This window comes from Nomia melanderi, chromosome 9, assembly GCF_051020985.1.
Source record: "Nomia melanderi isolate GNS246 chromosome 9, iyNomMela1, whole genome shotgun sequence".
Classification (NCBI taxonomy): domain Eukaryota; kingdom Metazoa; phylum Arthropoda; class Insecta; order Hymenoptera; family Halictidae; genus Nomia; species Nomia melanderi.
The window spans coordinates 17,155,552-17,168,542 of NC_135007.1; the positions used below are offsets into that span (position 1 = coordinate 17,155,552).

The 12,991-nt window shown below is 36.7% G+C and overlaps 3 protein-coding genes across 5 annotated transcripts in view; 1 reads left to right on the forward strand and 2 right to left on the reverse strand.

The window, feature by feature from the left end:
- The window catches only part of scrib (scribble planar cell polarity protein), a 49,312-nt gene extending 44,777 nt beyond the window's left edge, over nt 1-4,535 (forward strand). For all 3 annotated transcript variants that reach the window (XM_076371072.1, XM_076371071.1, XM_076371073.1), the window contains exons 31-35: nt 74-179; nt 481-594; nt 753-884; nt 1,110-1,313; nt 2,261-4,535. In XM_076371072.1, coding sequence (XP_076227187.1) covers nt 74-179; nt 481-594; nt 753-884; nt 1,110-1,313; nt 2,261-2,533 — 829 coding nt within the window. In that variant the 3' untranslated portion in view covers nt 2,534-4,535. The remainder of the gene's footprint in view (nt 1-73; nt 180-480; nt 595-752; nt 885-1,109; nt 1,314-2,260) is intronic.
- Nucleotides 4,536-5,083: 548 nt separating this feature from the next.
- Dnali1 (Putative inner dynein arm light chain, axonemal Dnali1) lies at nt 5,084-6,394 on the reverse strand. The gene is made up of 6 exons (XM_031989321.2): nt 6,251-6,394; nt 6,019-6,174; nt 5,806-5,938; nt 5,577-5,722; nt 5,313-5,510; nt 5,084-5,231 (listed from the first exon to the last, which is right to left on the reverse strand). Exons 1-6 carry the CDS (start codon nt 6,341-6,343, stop codon nt 5,196-5,198), a joined length of 762 nt encoding a protein of 253 aa, XP_031845181.1. The 5' UTR covers nt 6,344-6,394; the 3' UTR covers nt 5,084-5,195.
- A 145-nt stretch (nt 6,395-6,539) lies between these two features.
- Nucleotides 6,540-8,505, reverse strand: LOC116432430 (alpha-2-macroglobulin receptor-associated protein). The gene is made up of 7 exons (XM_031989320.2): nt 8,193-8,505; nt 7,974-8,115; nt 7,677-7,847; nt 7,476-7,586; nt 7,289-7,400; nt 7,058-7,214; nt 6,540-6,968 (listed from the first exon to the last, which is right to left on the reverse strand). Exons 1-7 carry the CDS (start codon nt 8,391-8,393, stop codon nt 6,765-6,767), a joined length of 1,098 nt encoding a protein of 365 aa, XP_031845180.1. The 5' UTR covers nt 8,394-8,505; the 3' UTR covers nt 6,540-6,764.
- Nucleotides 8,506-12,991: the final 4,486 nt, after the last annotated feature.

Here is a 12,991-nt window from a genome sequence, read left to right on the forward strand (position 1 = left end):
TTTTTAACGAATAAACATTCAAACTTTGGCACATGTATATGATTTGTCAGTGTGCATGCTCGTTACCTTACAGTAGCCGACTGAGCTCGCGAAGTTCGATCCCCATTCTGCAGAACCTTCCAAGCAGTGTACGGACAGCGAAAGCAGAACGTCGCTTGAAGGAGAGATTGGTACAGGAGGTATTGATTTTATTGAATCTTTTTAATCAATGCAGTTTCTTTTTGTTCATTAACAATACATCACCATGTTACAAATCATTCTTAATAGAATTGGACAAATCGAAGCATCGTTAAATGACTCTCACTTTATCATATAATATATTTCTCAAGAAGGTATTCTTTATTGATATTGTAATAACCGATTGAAATGATTCAATGCGAACACAAGAAATCTATAGACGAATACGTTTTGATTTGTAATAATAAGTAAGATTGTATTACACAGTAGTATCTTCTTGCTGACGATATTCTTCATTTGTAGGGTGTCATATCAGATGAAGATGAAGAGAGTCACTTGAGTCCAGCTGAGCAGAGAGCACTCAGGGCAGAAAAACGTGCTGCGTGGAGACAAGCGCGTTTAAAATCACTTGAACAAGTAAAGTATACGTTTGTAATTTAAGTCTTAATTAATCTGCTGAGATCTGCACACGAGATACCATTGAAGAACTATAACAGAAACGATATAGTCTAAAGGAGTTATGTTTAATGGCTTCGATGCACTTGGATTAACATCATCTTAAACTTTATTTATAGGACGCCCTTCAAGCACAGATAGTAATTAAAAAAATGAGTGAAATGATGGACACCACGCAGAAGACGGATACAACACCGGTAGACTCTACGGATGCTGTTAGTCCTATCTTTGAGCCAGAGAAGCCAGCCGATGTAAGCATTCGCGAAGCCCATCTCGCATCTACCGGTTATACGATCAGTAACTACGTAATCTAACGATGCGTCTGAAATGAATTAACCAGCATTGTCGATTTATACCGATTTAACCTGATTTATATACTAATTACTTCTTTGCTCGTCTTGTGGTTCTAACTTAGTGTTCCGTGTATTACAATGTTATGTAACTACAACACCGCCTTCTTTGTCTTACTACCATAGTTCGCTACTACGTTACGGCCGTCTAGCGCAGATTTCCCCAAACTTGCTGTACGCAGCAAGGTGGGTCCCCCTAAAGAGATACGCGAATCGGAAAAAGTAGTGGACGAGAAGGTCACTCGACGTACCGAAGAGTATGTGGATGAGGTGACGGGTGAACGTCGCGTGCGAACGGTCGAATACGTCGAGAAGCTCATTGAGCGACAGGTACTATAGATTCTAAAATTTGCACAGAATTTAAGCACCAGGCATTCTCTGATCACATCACCAACTAGAAGCGGTTTGAGTGAGAAGCACATAGGATGGTTTGATAGCTGGTATGCTATCCTCATTGTATCTTAGATATATACCCAGTATGTTTCAATGATCGTTCAAACACCTTTTATTAATAATATATATATAAACGATACTGGATCGCCAATTCTTTTCTTCCATGATTCACTGATAGTAGATTCGAGTAAACTAAAATGTAATTATATGTATCCTTGGATATTCGAAACTTTGAATTCAATAATGTGAATAGTTTCATAAGATTTCAGCTAAAGGTTTTTATGTTTAAACCTGTATTCTTTAAATGTGTTTATATATCTGTTCATACGCGCGTTGTATCTACATTTACCGATAAACAACTTCAAGTTAATTTATATGTGTATGTATGCGTGTGTGCATGGCACTCTCAAAATCATTTTGCTTCATTGTACACAATATATTGGAGACAGTCAGTTCAATGGTTACGTTTGTTGTTCCAAGAATCCAACATTGACTATGGAAGTGCAACCTGCACCACCTTGAGCAATTGATTTCATTTCCACTGATCACTAACAATCTCTACTCACACTATTGGTAAATGCTACTATTGGTTTATCTTATCTAATCATTTCTAAAGCATGTGTAAGTATATCCTTTTAAGTGATACTTTGTTGTAGTTATTTTGGTGGTAATGGTAGATACTAATCGTTGACATAGCACTACTATAAATTATATAGTTGATTTCATTTTGCGATATATTCATTTTATATACCCTGTACTGTTACTATTCCAATTAGTGACTGGACATGTCGATGTAAAAAGTTTTTGTTATTTTTTTTTTTTTTTACTGCTACGCGATACGTACCTGTCTTCACGATTCACAATGTGTTTATTTATGTGACTAGGTCGAAACGTTAAGGGAAAAGATTATTTCACTGGAATTAAGTAACGCGGAAGATGAAATTGAAAGTATTACCGGGACAGGAGCCAGCGAAGGTGAAAGCGAGAGCGAAGAGATTACTGAAAAGTCTTCAGCTGTCAGCACTCCGCAAGAGAAAACTGAAACGATTATAACTACAAGTGCCACTGAGGGTGCCGCTCCTAAAATCAGTGCAAATACTGTTATAAACACGTCGAAGAAAAAGAGAAGAAAACGTTCAAAAAAAGGTCGCCATTGACCGAAGATACAAGTATTGGTGCATAAATTCAAACACAGGTATAAGGAAAATTAGTGAATATTTCCTTCTATAATGACATCTAAAAAACGTATTCCAACAAAGGAAATTTTGTGTTACACCGTCTTCACACTTCAAAGCCCTGCTGTATCGGTGCATGTAGTATTATAAATTCTTCATTGTGTATCGCTGTAACACAGCGTACACGTATACGCATAAGATATGATTTTATATCCATTGTTTTGTACAACTCGTTAGGTGCAGACGAAGCTACATTTATTTTTCACATGAGCCGTGCTATAATTTTGATATTAACGTACTGTTTTTATTACTATTAACACCATATTTTCTGTGGTCTGGTGCAGTATAACAATCGATAATCAGTTTTAATGTCTCGTATTTTATAGAGTTTGTATTTTCATAAATTGGAACTACTTGTATCTTTCTATAAATATGTCTGAACATTGGAAAATGTTACTGTTTACAAAGGAAATACACTTACCGAAATAAGCATGTAATGTCGCAAATAGTATTCTTACTATTGGTAGTATCATTATGATCATTTTGTGAAATATTTATATTAATACCATGTGATTCAATAGTTTACATTAATCTTATGTAAATTGATGCACATTCCCTTTTATAATTTTTGTTGTATTATTTGACTACAGTGAACGAGTCTCAATTTTGAACTGGTACTCTAATTTAGGCAGTGCTTTTATGTTCACAAAATGCAAGGAATACCATTGAAAAAAAATATATATATATATAAAATGCAGAAGATAATATTTTTTACTACTTAATTGAAGAACATGAATTAAATTGTATAATTGGCTTCAGATAGTTGTAACATATAATATATTTAGTTAGCATCAAAATTAAATTAATAATGTGAACCACATACAGATGTTGTGGTTTGTAAAGTATTTTATTTATTTTTCTTTAGAAGTAAGTAAATTATACATATATATAAATATTATATATAATACTGTTTTAATCCACACTGAGATTCATTTTAAAAGCACATTGTATTTAATCTCATTGTTGAGTATCAACGTGGTTTAATCATTCATCTTTAGGAAGAAATATATTTAATTAAAACTATTATTCAGTTTAATATCAACGTTGCCACTTTTGTAATAAATACGACTATTAAACTTTTAAATTATTTTAAATATACTATTCATGATTTTGTTTTATGATTTTATTTGTTTTAATTTATTCATGCCAACGCTTGTTACATTTTGCCGTTGGCATATTTTATTTTACGATGCATCAACGCAGGAATGAATTTAAACGATTAAATAATTAACATTCATTTTTGCATGATATGCATTAAATAGAAACATGATTGTCAACATCAACTAGTAGTCTTTATAATTTCATACATGTCTATAAACTTTTGCCTACTTTAGGAATGCAATATATAAACTAGAATGAATAATTTGTATTACTTAAGTTCTAAAATTTTTATATACTTACCGAAGACCTTATGTATCGAAATAACATTTTGTATGAATTATATACGTTTTTTCAAATAAAGCAGACCATATTATTAAGAACGTTTAAAGTTACACATATAGCGCGTAACAAATATTTACTGAAACAAGTACATTAATTAATTGCGTTTGTAAAGTGCGATTAAGGGAGCGGGACCAATCACTACATTATTTATAACGTTATATAGGAAGAAAAATATAATCTAGGCACATTTCATTATATGTCTGTAACATGTAACTTCAGGTATTGTGTCCATGTTACGCGTGATGGATCTAACAATATTATCAAAATTATAAAAAAAAACTGGTAAAGTGCCAATATTAAGTATATCTCTATAGAAGTAATACAAACAGAGACTTATCTACTCTGTATAGAACAAGGAAATTGTCAGGTACATATAATACGACAGTTTGTAACAGTTATAGTGTTAAAAATTGTTGAATACACTCATTTTTTATGGAAATTTTATACAATATTATTAAACCACATGATTTGTTCATTGAAATGTAAAATTTTTATTATCAAAATTTTTAATGCTATAACAACCTACTCAACAATCACGTTTTGTATTGCTTTGTAAGCTTATGTTTTTTAAGCAAACCTTACAGAGGTACTTTACATCAATATTGAACATAGTAATAGTAATTAATAATGTGTATCTTTGTAGAGCTATCTAGAGCTTTGTATTGTTTCATAATTAAACACTTGAATACAAAGATAATACTATCTCCTGTAATATATGCTATACGTTTGGATAGTGTTACTTACTTTTTCGAAGATGAACTAAATAAATAAATAAATAAATAGCAAGAAATGCAAAGTATTAAAGTGCAAAATATTGGAACTATAGGATGAGAAATGATATACACGTTTATTTATCTGTGTGTTTCTATTAAGCAATATTTATAGAGTTTACACACGTGAATTTGTAAACAGAATAATGTACATTTAAGCGCAAATTTATTTTAGACAATGTATAACTGCGAAAAATCTTACAATTGATTTTTATGCTTTAAATAAGTAAGAAAGTAGATATAATTTTCAGAAGTTTTTTATACCGATCCTCATGCTACATTAAAATAAATGTAATGTAGTAATATATTTATAATGAAGGATGTATATTCCGATCTTTTATTACAAATTATAACCATCGTTCACGTTCATTTTATCTTTTTGGTGCAATGATACCTTCTAATTGAGTCTGAAAAACATTATGCTTAATATTTATCAGTATCTTAGATGAAGTGAATTATTAAGAACTCTCGTTTCATCTAATTATTACCTTTAGTTGTTGATTGGTTTTCTTAAGGAACTGTATCTCTTCTGTATGTTTCTTTTCCTCTGCTTCTCTCAACTCAGAGGATCTTTTTTGAGCTTGATCAAATTTTTGTTTCAATTCAGTAACTGTTTTTTCCAGTTCAGACTTCTGCAACCGTAATTCATCAGCAGCAGCTATTAAGTCCTCTTTTCCTTGTTCAGCCTGTAAGAAGTCTTATAAAGTCTTCACGTTTCAGAACGTTTTTCTAGGAAAATTATATACTCTCACTTGTAGAGCTTTGCGCATGCCGAAAGCAATACTGCTTTCATACAATATTTGGTATGCGGCCAATGTCATTTTAAGTTCATCTCTAATCCGAAGCAGTAGTATACCGCGTTCAGCACAGTTCACAGTCACTTGGCGTATTATTTCATCTGAAAAATACATCATCTTAACATTTCAATTGACATATAAGTATAAAAACAATCAAGGAATTATAAAACAATATAACAGTTACCAAAGCATTGCGTATAGAGCTCTCTACGAACTGGACAAAGACCTGTTTCTCTTGCTTGCCTTTGTTGCAGTTTCATGTCAAGCTGTTCTTGTAGATTAATAACATCCAATCTTGTTGCAGGTGTACTTGAAACCTGTATGAACCATTCGTATCGAAACAAATAAGTAATTAGTTACATTAAGCTGCTACTTTTATCAATAAAGTTGATTATACTCGTTGAATCCATATTTGTCCATCTTCTTCCCACTTTTTGGGTGGTAAGATCCTATTTAAAATGTCAATGGTTTCATGTCTTGTATCAAGAATCGGTGGAATACTTTGTACTTTGCAAACTGTTGCTCCAATTTTTGGTCCAGCTTCTTTAGGTATCTGTCTTGATAAACACACATAATTAAAGCTTTTCTTTTTTAGTATTATCAATATTATTCTATTTGAACCATTGAACCTTTTCTGGCCGTGTTGCATCTAAAATTGGATTGTCGTACTTCACCAAGGTATCCAAGGTAGGAATAGTACGATCTTTTATTGCTGTTGCCATTGTTCTTATGTTCACTTACGTTTTATTAAATATATTTTAATTATAATGTACGAGTTAGTATACTAGTTAGTATTAGAAGTGTCACGAACTATGAAGTAGATGTGAAAATACAGAAAGTTTAGACATTGTCATAGCAACGTTGATGTATCATCTGTTACCAAGTAATGGTGTATTGATCAAAGAAAATAAACGTGTGTACTGTAAAGTAATTTTTATTATAACAATTTAATAAAAGTATGTAAAGCCTACAACGTCGTTGGTCCTCCATACATTATCGTTTTTACACTCAATCGCATTTAAAGTAGTAATACATTCTTTCAGTTAATTTTATATATATTCTTTCTAAAACAGCTAATATGTTAAGATTAATTTATAAGCAATAAAATTTGTATAAATTTGTGAAACATCACATTTGTGTAATTTAAAGTTCGGTATGTTTCTGTGTAATTCTTGCTTCAAGTTCCATATGAAGCTTTTGAACTGTTCTAGCATGTTTTTTAATATGTTGTTCTCTGGTGGAGTTATCAGGGTCGTGAGTCTGACCTTTCCGTGCAGCTTCCAAAGCAGCTTCAGTGTGTAGATGACGCAATTTAAGTAATCTTCCTTCATAATGTTGAAGTTCCTTCTACATAATACGGTAAAATATATTTTTCTTACACTTTGTATATAAGAAGAGACACAATTAGTATAAAGAAATTTCATTGCATATGTTACCTTTAAAGAAGCACGTTCTTCTGGAGAAAATGAACTTTCTAACACAATTCTCCATAACCCTTGTACTTTAGGTTCTATAAATTCTCTATGGTTGGGACCTTTGGCAGCTAATCTGTCCAATCTATCAAATCCACTTCCAATTTCCAGATGTTTCTCTCTGAAAATATATTTTTATAATTCTGTTGATTTATTAAACATAATTAAACTTAAAAAATTATTTTTTTGATATACCTAAGCAATGCTGCCTTTTGTAAACGATTCAATTTTTGTCCAGGTATATCATTAGTCACTTTTTCTTCTCCTTCTATCATATTCCAGACTTCCGGCTTGCTAACTAAACTGTCTATAAATAAATACAAAGTTATACTTTGTTATACTTTGCTATTCAAATTTGAAAATGTACAATTAAATTTCTTACTTTCATCTGCTTCCGAATCTCCAGCATCCACATCTTTCAAAAGACTCTTATATTCGTCTATTTTATCTTGGTGATGCTGAAATTCTTCCTTCAAAGTTTTTAATTCTTCAGCTAATAAACATAAATATAAGATGTACAAATCCCCATAATTCTAAGGCTTGTTCGCACATTATAAAGTATATGCATAAGACAGTTACTTACAAGTAAAACCAGCAAATTCAGCTTTAGCCCATAACTTATTTAACTTCTTGTCTTTAAATACATCTTTGGCAATATAATTACTGCCATCATTTAATGCTTTATGTTTCTTCAATAATTCAGGGTTCTCTGTATCATCAAAGTGCTCCAATATCCCATACGTGCTCATAATCCCTTCAAATGTAAAAAAAACATGTATGAGATAAAGTAATAATTTTGGGCAATTAAAATGTATTACTTTAACAATTTAATATGTATGTAATATAAAAGACAATAAATTAATTGTTTATTTCCAATTACCTATAAGCTTCTTTCTTAAACGAGCTTCTTCTTCGCCATTTGGATCTTTCCCATCAGCTTTCATATGCTTATACGCAATTTCTTCTTTGTCATGAATCTTCAAATCACTGAATATTGATTGGAGTTTGGAATCAGTCAACCGCTATTAGAAAATATATTTTGATTTATTTTTTAATGATGCAAAAGTAATGAAGAAATGTATGATTCTGTGATACCTACGTTTTTTGCTTTAATCCATAATGTATTTAATTTTGCCATTCGGTACGGTTTATCCAAATCGCGAAGAGAGGTTAAAATATCCAGAGGATCCTCAATTTTCGGTGCATTTGCTTCGGCGGAATATTTACTAAGAGCTACACTAGCGTCAAACAATAAAATCCATGAACTTATAAATAAATAAATATTAATTATACACGCCATTGGTACTTTAAAATTCAGTGTGTCAGGAAATGAATACAAATGACGTGTTTAAATGACGTTTAACATCTAATTCGTGTAACAATAACCCTTTACATACAATGAGAAAGACAAAGGCAAAGTAACGGTGCGACAAAGACAAAAACTTATCAATTATCGGTAATTATTTTGAGGTTTAATCGTTTTCCTAATAGATGGCGCCACCAAACCTAGAAAAGGAAAGAAAACGGACGGTATGTAGGAATGAGAAGGAAAGAGATAGATGCTTTGGTGGCGCCATCTAGCGTACACGGTCGGATGCTAGTTGGAATCGAGGGGCTTTCTCATACCGACTCCGGCAGTCATTCGTGACGGTTCGAGGAGTTTTTCACTCCAATTCTGGGGGTCTCTCGTGGGGGTTCGAGGGGTTTCTCATACCAATTCGGGGGTCTCTCGCGGGGGTCTCTCATACAAATTCGGGGGTCTCTCGTGGGGGTCTCTCGTGGGGGTCTCTCGTGGGGGTCTCTCGTGGGGGTCTCTTGTAGGGGTCTCTTGCGGGGGTCTCTCGTGGGGGTTCGAGGGGTTTCTCATACCAATTCGGGGGTCTCTCGTGGGGGTCTCTCGTGGGGGTCTCTCGCGGGGCTTTCTCGTGGGGGTCTCTCGCGGGGCTTTCTCGTGGGGGTTCGAGGGGTTCCTCATTCCGATTCCAGCAATCAGTCGCGACGGTTCGAGCGGTTTCTCACATAGATTCAGGGGTCTCTCGCGGGGGTTCGAGGGGTTTCTCACGCAGATTCAGGGGGTCTCTCGTGGGGGTCCGAGGGGTTTCTCACATAGATTCAGTGGGTCTCTCGCGGGGGTTCGAGGGGTTTCTCACTTAGATTCAGTGGGTCTCTCGCGGGGGTTCGAGGGGTTTCTGACTTAGATTCAGTGGGTCTCTCGCGGGGGTTTGAGGGGTTTCTCACACCGAATCGGGGGGTCCTTCGTGGGGGTCTCTCGTGAAGGTTTCTCGCCGAGGTTAAAGGGGTTTCTCACACCGACTCCAGAGGTACCTCGTGACAGTTTGAAGGGTTTCTCACACCAATTTGAGGGGTTTCTCACACCGACTCCAGTGGTATGTCGTGACAGTTTGAAGGGTTTCTCACACCGATTCCATGGATTGGTGGGGATACTATCGGAAGCTGCCGTTGCGTTCCAGTTCACAAAGTTGTAAATGGCTCAATATGTCAGAAGCTCACTAGCCATGCAGCTCAAACTAAAAGAGCTCTCGTACTTGGGATTTCTTCAACTTAGAAGGTTCCCGGAATGGCTCTGAAGCTCTAAAGTTCAAATGCCATGTGGCTCAAACTAATAATGATCCATTTTTATAATTCCTTGACCATCTCTAGGGCCAAAACATGACTCAAAACCTCAAATGCCTTCCTGCAATGTGCCTCCAACTAAAAAGGCACCAATTTCAACAATTTTTGACCCCGTCGCAGTTCCCAAAAATGGCTCAAAAGCTCGAAAGCTCACATACTACTTGTCTCAGACTAAGAAGTCCGATCTTTTACTATTTTTGGTCCTTTTAGAGTTTCCAAAAATGGCTCAAAAGCTCGGAATCTGAACTACCTTGTGGCTCAAACTAAAAAGCTCAGATTTTTACGTTGCCTTCTCCTTTTGTATCATCCAGAAATGGCTCAAAAGCTCGAAATCTCAACTACCTGTGGCTCATACTAAAAAAGCTCAATTTTTACGTTGCCTACTCCTTTTGTATCGCCCAGAAATGGCTCAAAAGCTCGAAATCTCACCTACCTTGTGGCTCATACTAAAAAAGCTCAAATTTTACATGGCCTACTCCTTTTGTATCCCCCGGAAATGGCTCAAAAGCTCGAAATCTTACCTACCTATGGCTCATACTAAAAAAGCTCAAATTTCAAAAAATGCCTAGCCTTTTGTATCCCCCAGAAATGGCTCAAAAGCTCGAAATCTCAACTACCTTGTGGCTCAAACTAAAAAAGCTCCATTATATATATTCTTAGACCCGTGACAACTTCAATTTGGAGCTTTTTTAGTTTGAGCCACAAGGTAGTTGAGATTCCGAGCTTTTGAGCCATTTTTCGGAATTTCTATAGCCCAAATTTCCGCGAAATCGAGCTTTTTTAGTTTGAGCCACAAGGTAGTTGAGATTTCGAGCTTTTGAGCCATTTTTCGGAATTCCGATAGCCCAAATTTTCGCAAAATCGAGCTTTTTTAGTTTGAGCCACAGGTATGTAAGATTTCGAGCTTTTGAGCCATTTCCGGGAGATACAAAAGGACTAGGGAATGTAAATTTGAGCTTTTTTAGTATGAGCCACAAAGTAGTTGAAATATCGAGCTTTTGAGCCATTTTTGGGAGCTGCAAATGGCGCAAGATGAGCAAAACGAACATTTTTCAGTATGAGCCAAATGTTACGTGCACTTTCGTGCGGTTGAGCCATTTCAGGGAGCTGCAGAATTGCTATAAACTGTAAAAACGGAGCTCTTTGTTTTGAGCCTCCTGTGCCTAGAGCTGTCGTGTTTCTGAGCCATCTTTGCTAACTGCAAAAGCTGCAAACATGTAAAAAATGGGGCATTCTTATTTCCGTCGCACATCAAGGGAGCTATCATCCATTTTTATGCTATTTATGGTAGCTGCCGATTGTCCAAAGATTATAAGAATTAGAGCATTTTGAGTTTCAATGCCATGGTGATATCTGTTGGAGGCCCCATTAATCCTCTCGAGAAAATCTACGTACCCTGTATACAGACTTATGGAATAGGTGTGACAAACCCCTTGAACTATCGCGAGAAAGCCCCGCGAGGGACCCCCTGAATGGATATGAGAAACCCCTCGAACCCCTGCGAGAGACCCCTTGAATTGATATGTGAAACCCCTGGAACCCCCGCGAGAGACCCCCTGAATCTATGTGAGAAACCCTCGGAACCCCCGCGAGAGACCCCCTGAATCTGCGTAAGAAACCCCTCGAACCCCCCGAGAGAGACCCCTTGAATTGATATGAGAAACCCCTCTAACTTCTGCGAGAGACCCCCTGAATCTATGTGAGAAACCCCTCGAACCCCCGCGAGAAACCCCCTGAATTGATATGAGAGACCCCTAGAATTGGTATGAGAAACCCCTCGAACCCCCGCGAGAGACCCCCTGAATTGATATGAGAAACCTCTCTAACTTCTGCGAGAGACCCCCCGAATCTATGTGAGAAACCCCTCGAACCCCCGCGAGAGACCCCCCGAATCGGTACGAGAAACCCCACGAACCGTCGCGACTGACTGCTGGAATCGGAATGAGGAACCTCTCGAACCCCCACGAGAGACAAACCTAATGCGCGTGCGAGCCCCCACTCTTTCGTTCCCCTTCACACACAAGTATTCTTCTCTTTCCTTGTCTACTGTTGATAGTGCCACCTATTAGGAGGGCGCTGAAACTTCTAGCCAAATAGTACGATATAGTGTCCGCTAGATGACGCCACCGAAAGCTCTACCTCCTTCCTTGTCACACCCATATATCTTACCTTTTCTTTCTTTCGCCAATATCGATGGAGCCATCTATCGGGGAAACGGTGAAACTTCTAAATGCTTACCGCTGTATGGTATGTCTAGCATCTCTCCTTTATATTATCTTCCAAAATTTATGTACGTAGGATTCATAGCGAACTTATTGTTTCTCGAACAATTAATTTTTATATCTTTTAACATCTAATTCTTTTTAAACAGTCGGTACATTAGACTAATGGTTATCGTCGGTGGTAAAACACTTACCGTCTTCTCGGGTCTCCGTATCCTCTGTTGGTTCGTTGGGACGCGGGAACTTCAATTTAGGAACAAAGGGCGAATAATTTATCTCGAGTTTATCTTAATTCAGATAATATTTATTTGATAGATATAATACATTGAATTTGCCAGCACATGTGAGAGAAACACACACTTCTCGGCGAATAATACTTGCTGTTTCCTTATAATTCGACACCTTCCAATTATTCCTATACTACTGCTACCGAACATACTTTGTTTTTCTTCGGTTGTCCGTGGAACGGAGTGTTTCGATTCATTGTTTCCTTGGTTTTCCTTTCCTCGGCGCTTCCACGCTCGACTCACTCCTCGACACGCGGCAATCGGTACAAGCGGTACCTGCAAACGCCGTCAGCGCAGCTGTAGAATCCGAGTTCGCGTCAAGAAAATCGGGGGCAATTACAGAGATGAATCGTGTCGTCTCGCGGACAATAAAATGCTCGACTCGCTCACCAGCGGAGAGGCCGCGAGTCGCATCCCGCTGCTGTTCGCCCTGTAAAGCTCGCTTCGCGTTACAATTTCACGTAAACCAAACGTGTACAAACAGAAACGGTACGTCAAAGAAATTTCTAGCAAAGTTTCTATCACCTGGTCCTCGACGCTGCAACTACTGCGAACAGTCGAGTCGACTTTGCCCAACTGCTCCGTACAAATTTCAAGATCCCTTGGATTCATTCGTGAAATCAATCTCTCCGGTCATCAATATCTCAAGGAAACATCCGTCGTTAAAACGATCACTCGAGAACTCGAGAACAAAGCGTTCCGACCGGTAGTCGCATCATGAAAAAATTCCCCATTGATTCATTCGTGAAATCAAT

Excerpts from the sequence above, each read along its gene's own strand:
- LOC116432430 (XM_031989320.2), bottom strand. The coding sequence starts at position 8,393 with ATGGCGTGTATAATTAATATTTATTTATTTATAAGTTCATGGATTTTA. Across the intron at positions 8,116-8,192 it reads TATGGATTAAAGCAAAAAAC|CGGTTGACTGATTCCAAACT; the intron begins GTAGGTATCACA and ends ATTTTCTAATAG. Across the intron at positions 7,848-7,973 it reads TTTAAGAAAGAAGCTTATAG|GGATTATGAGCACGTATGGG; the intron begins GTAATTGGAAAT and ends TTACATTTGAAG.
- Dnali1 (XM_031989321.2), bottom strand. The coding sequence starts at position 6,343 with ATGGCAACAGCAATAAAAGATCGTACTATTCCTACCTTGGATACCTTG. Across the intron at positions 5,939-6,018 it reads GACAAATATGGATTCAACGA|GTTTCAAGTACACCTGCAAC; the intron begins GTATAATCAACT and ends TGGTTCATACAG. Across the intron at positions 5,723-5,805 it reads GCTCTATACGCAATGCTTTG|ATGAAATAATACGCCAAGTG; the intron begins GTAACTGTTATA and ends TGTATTTTTCAG.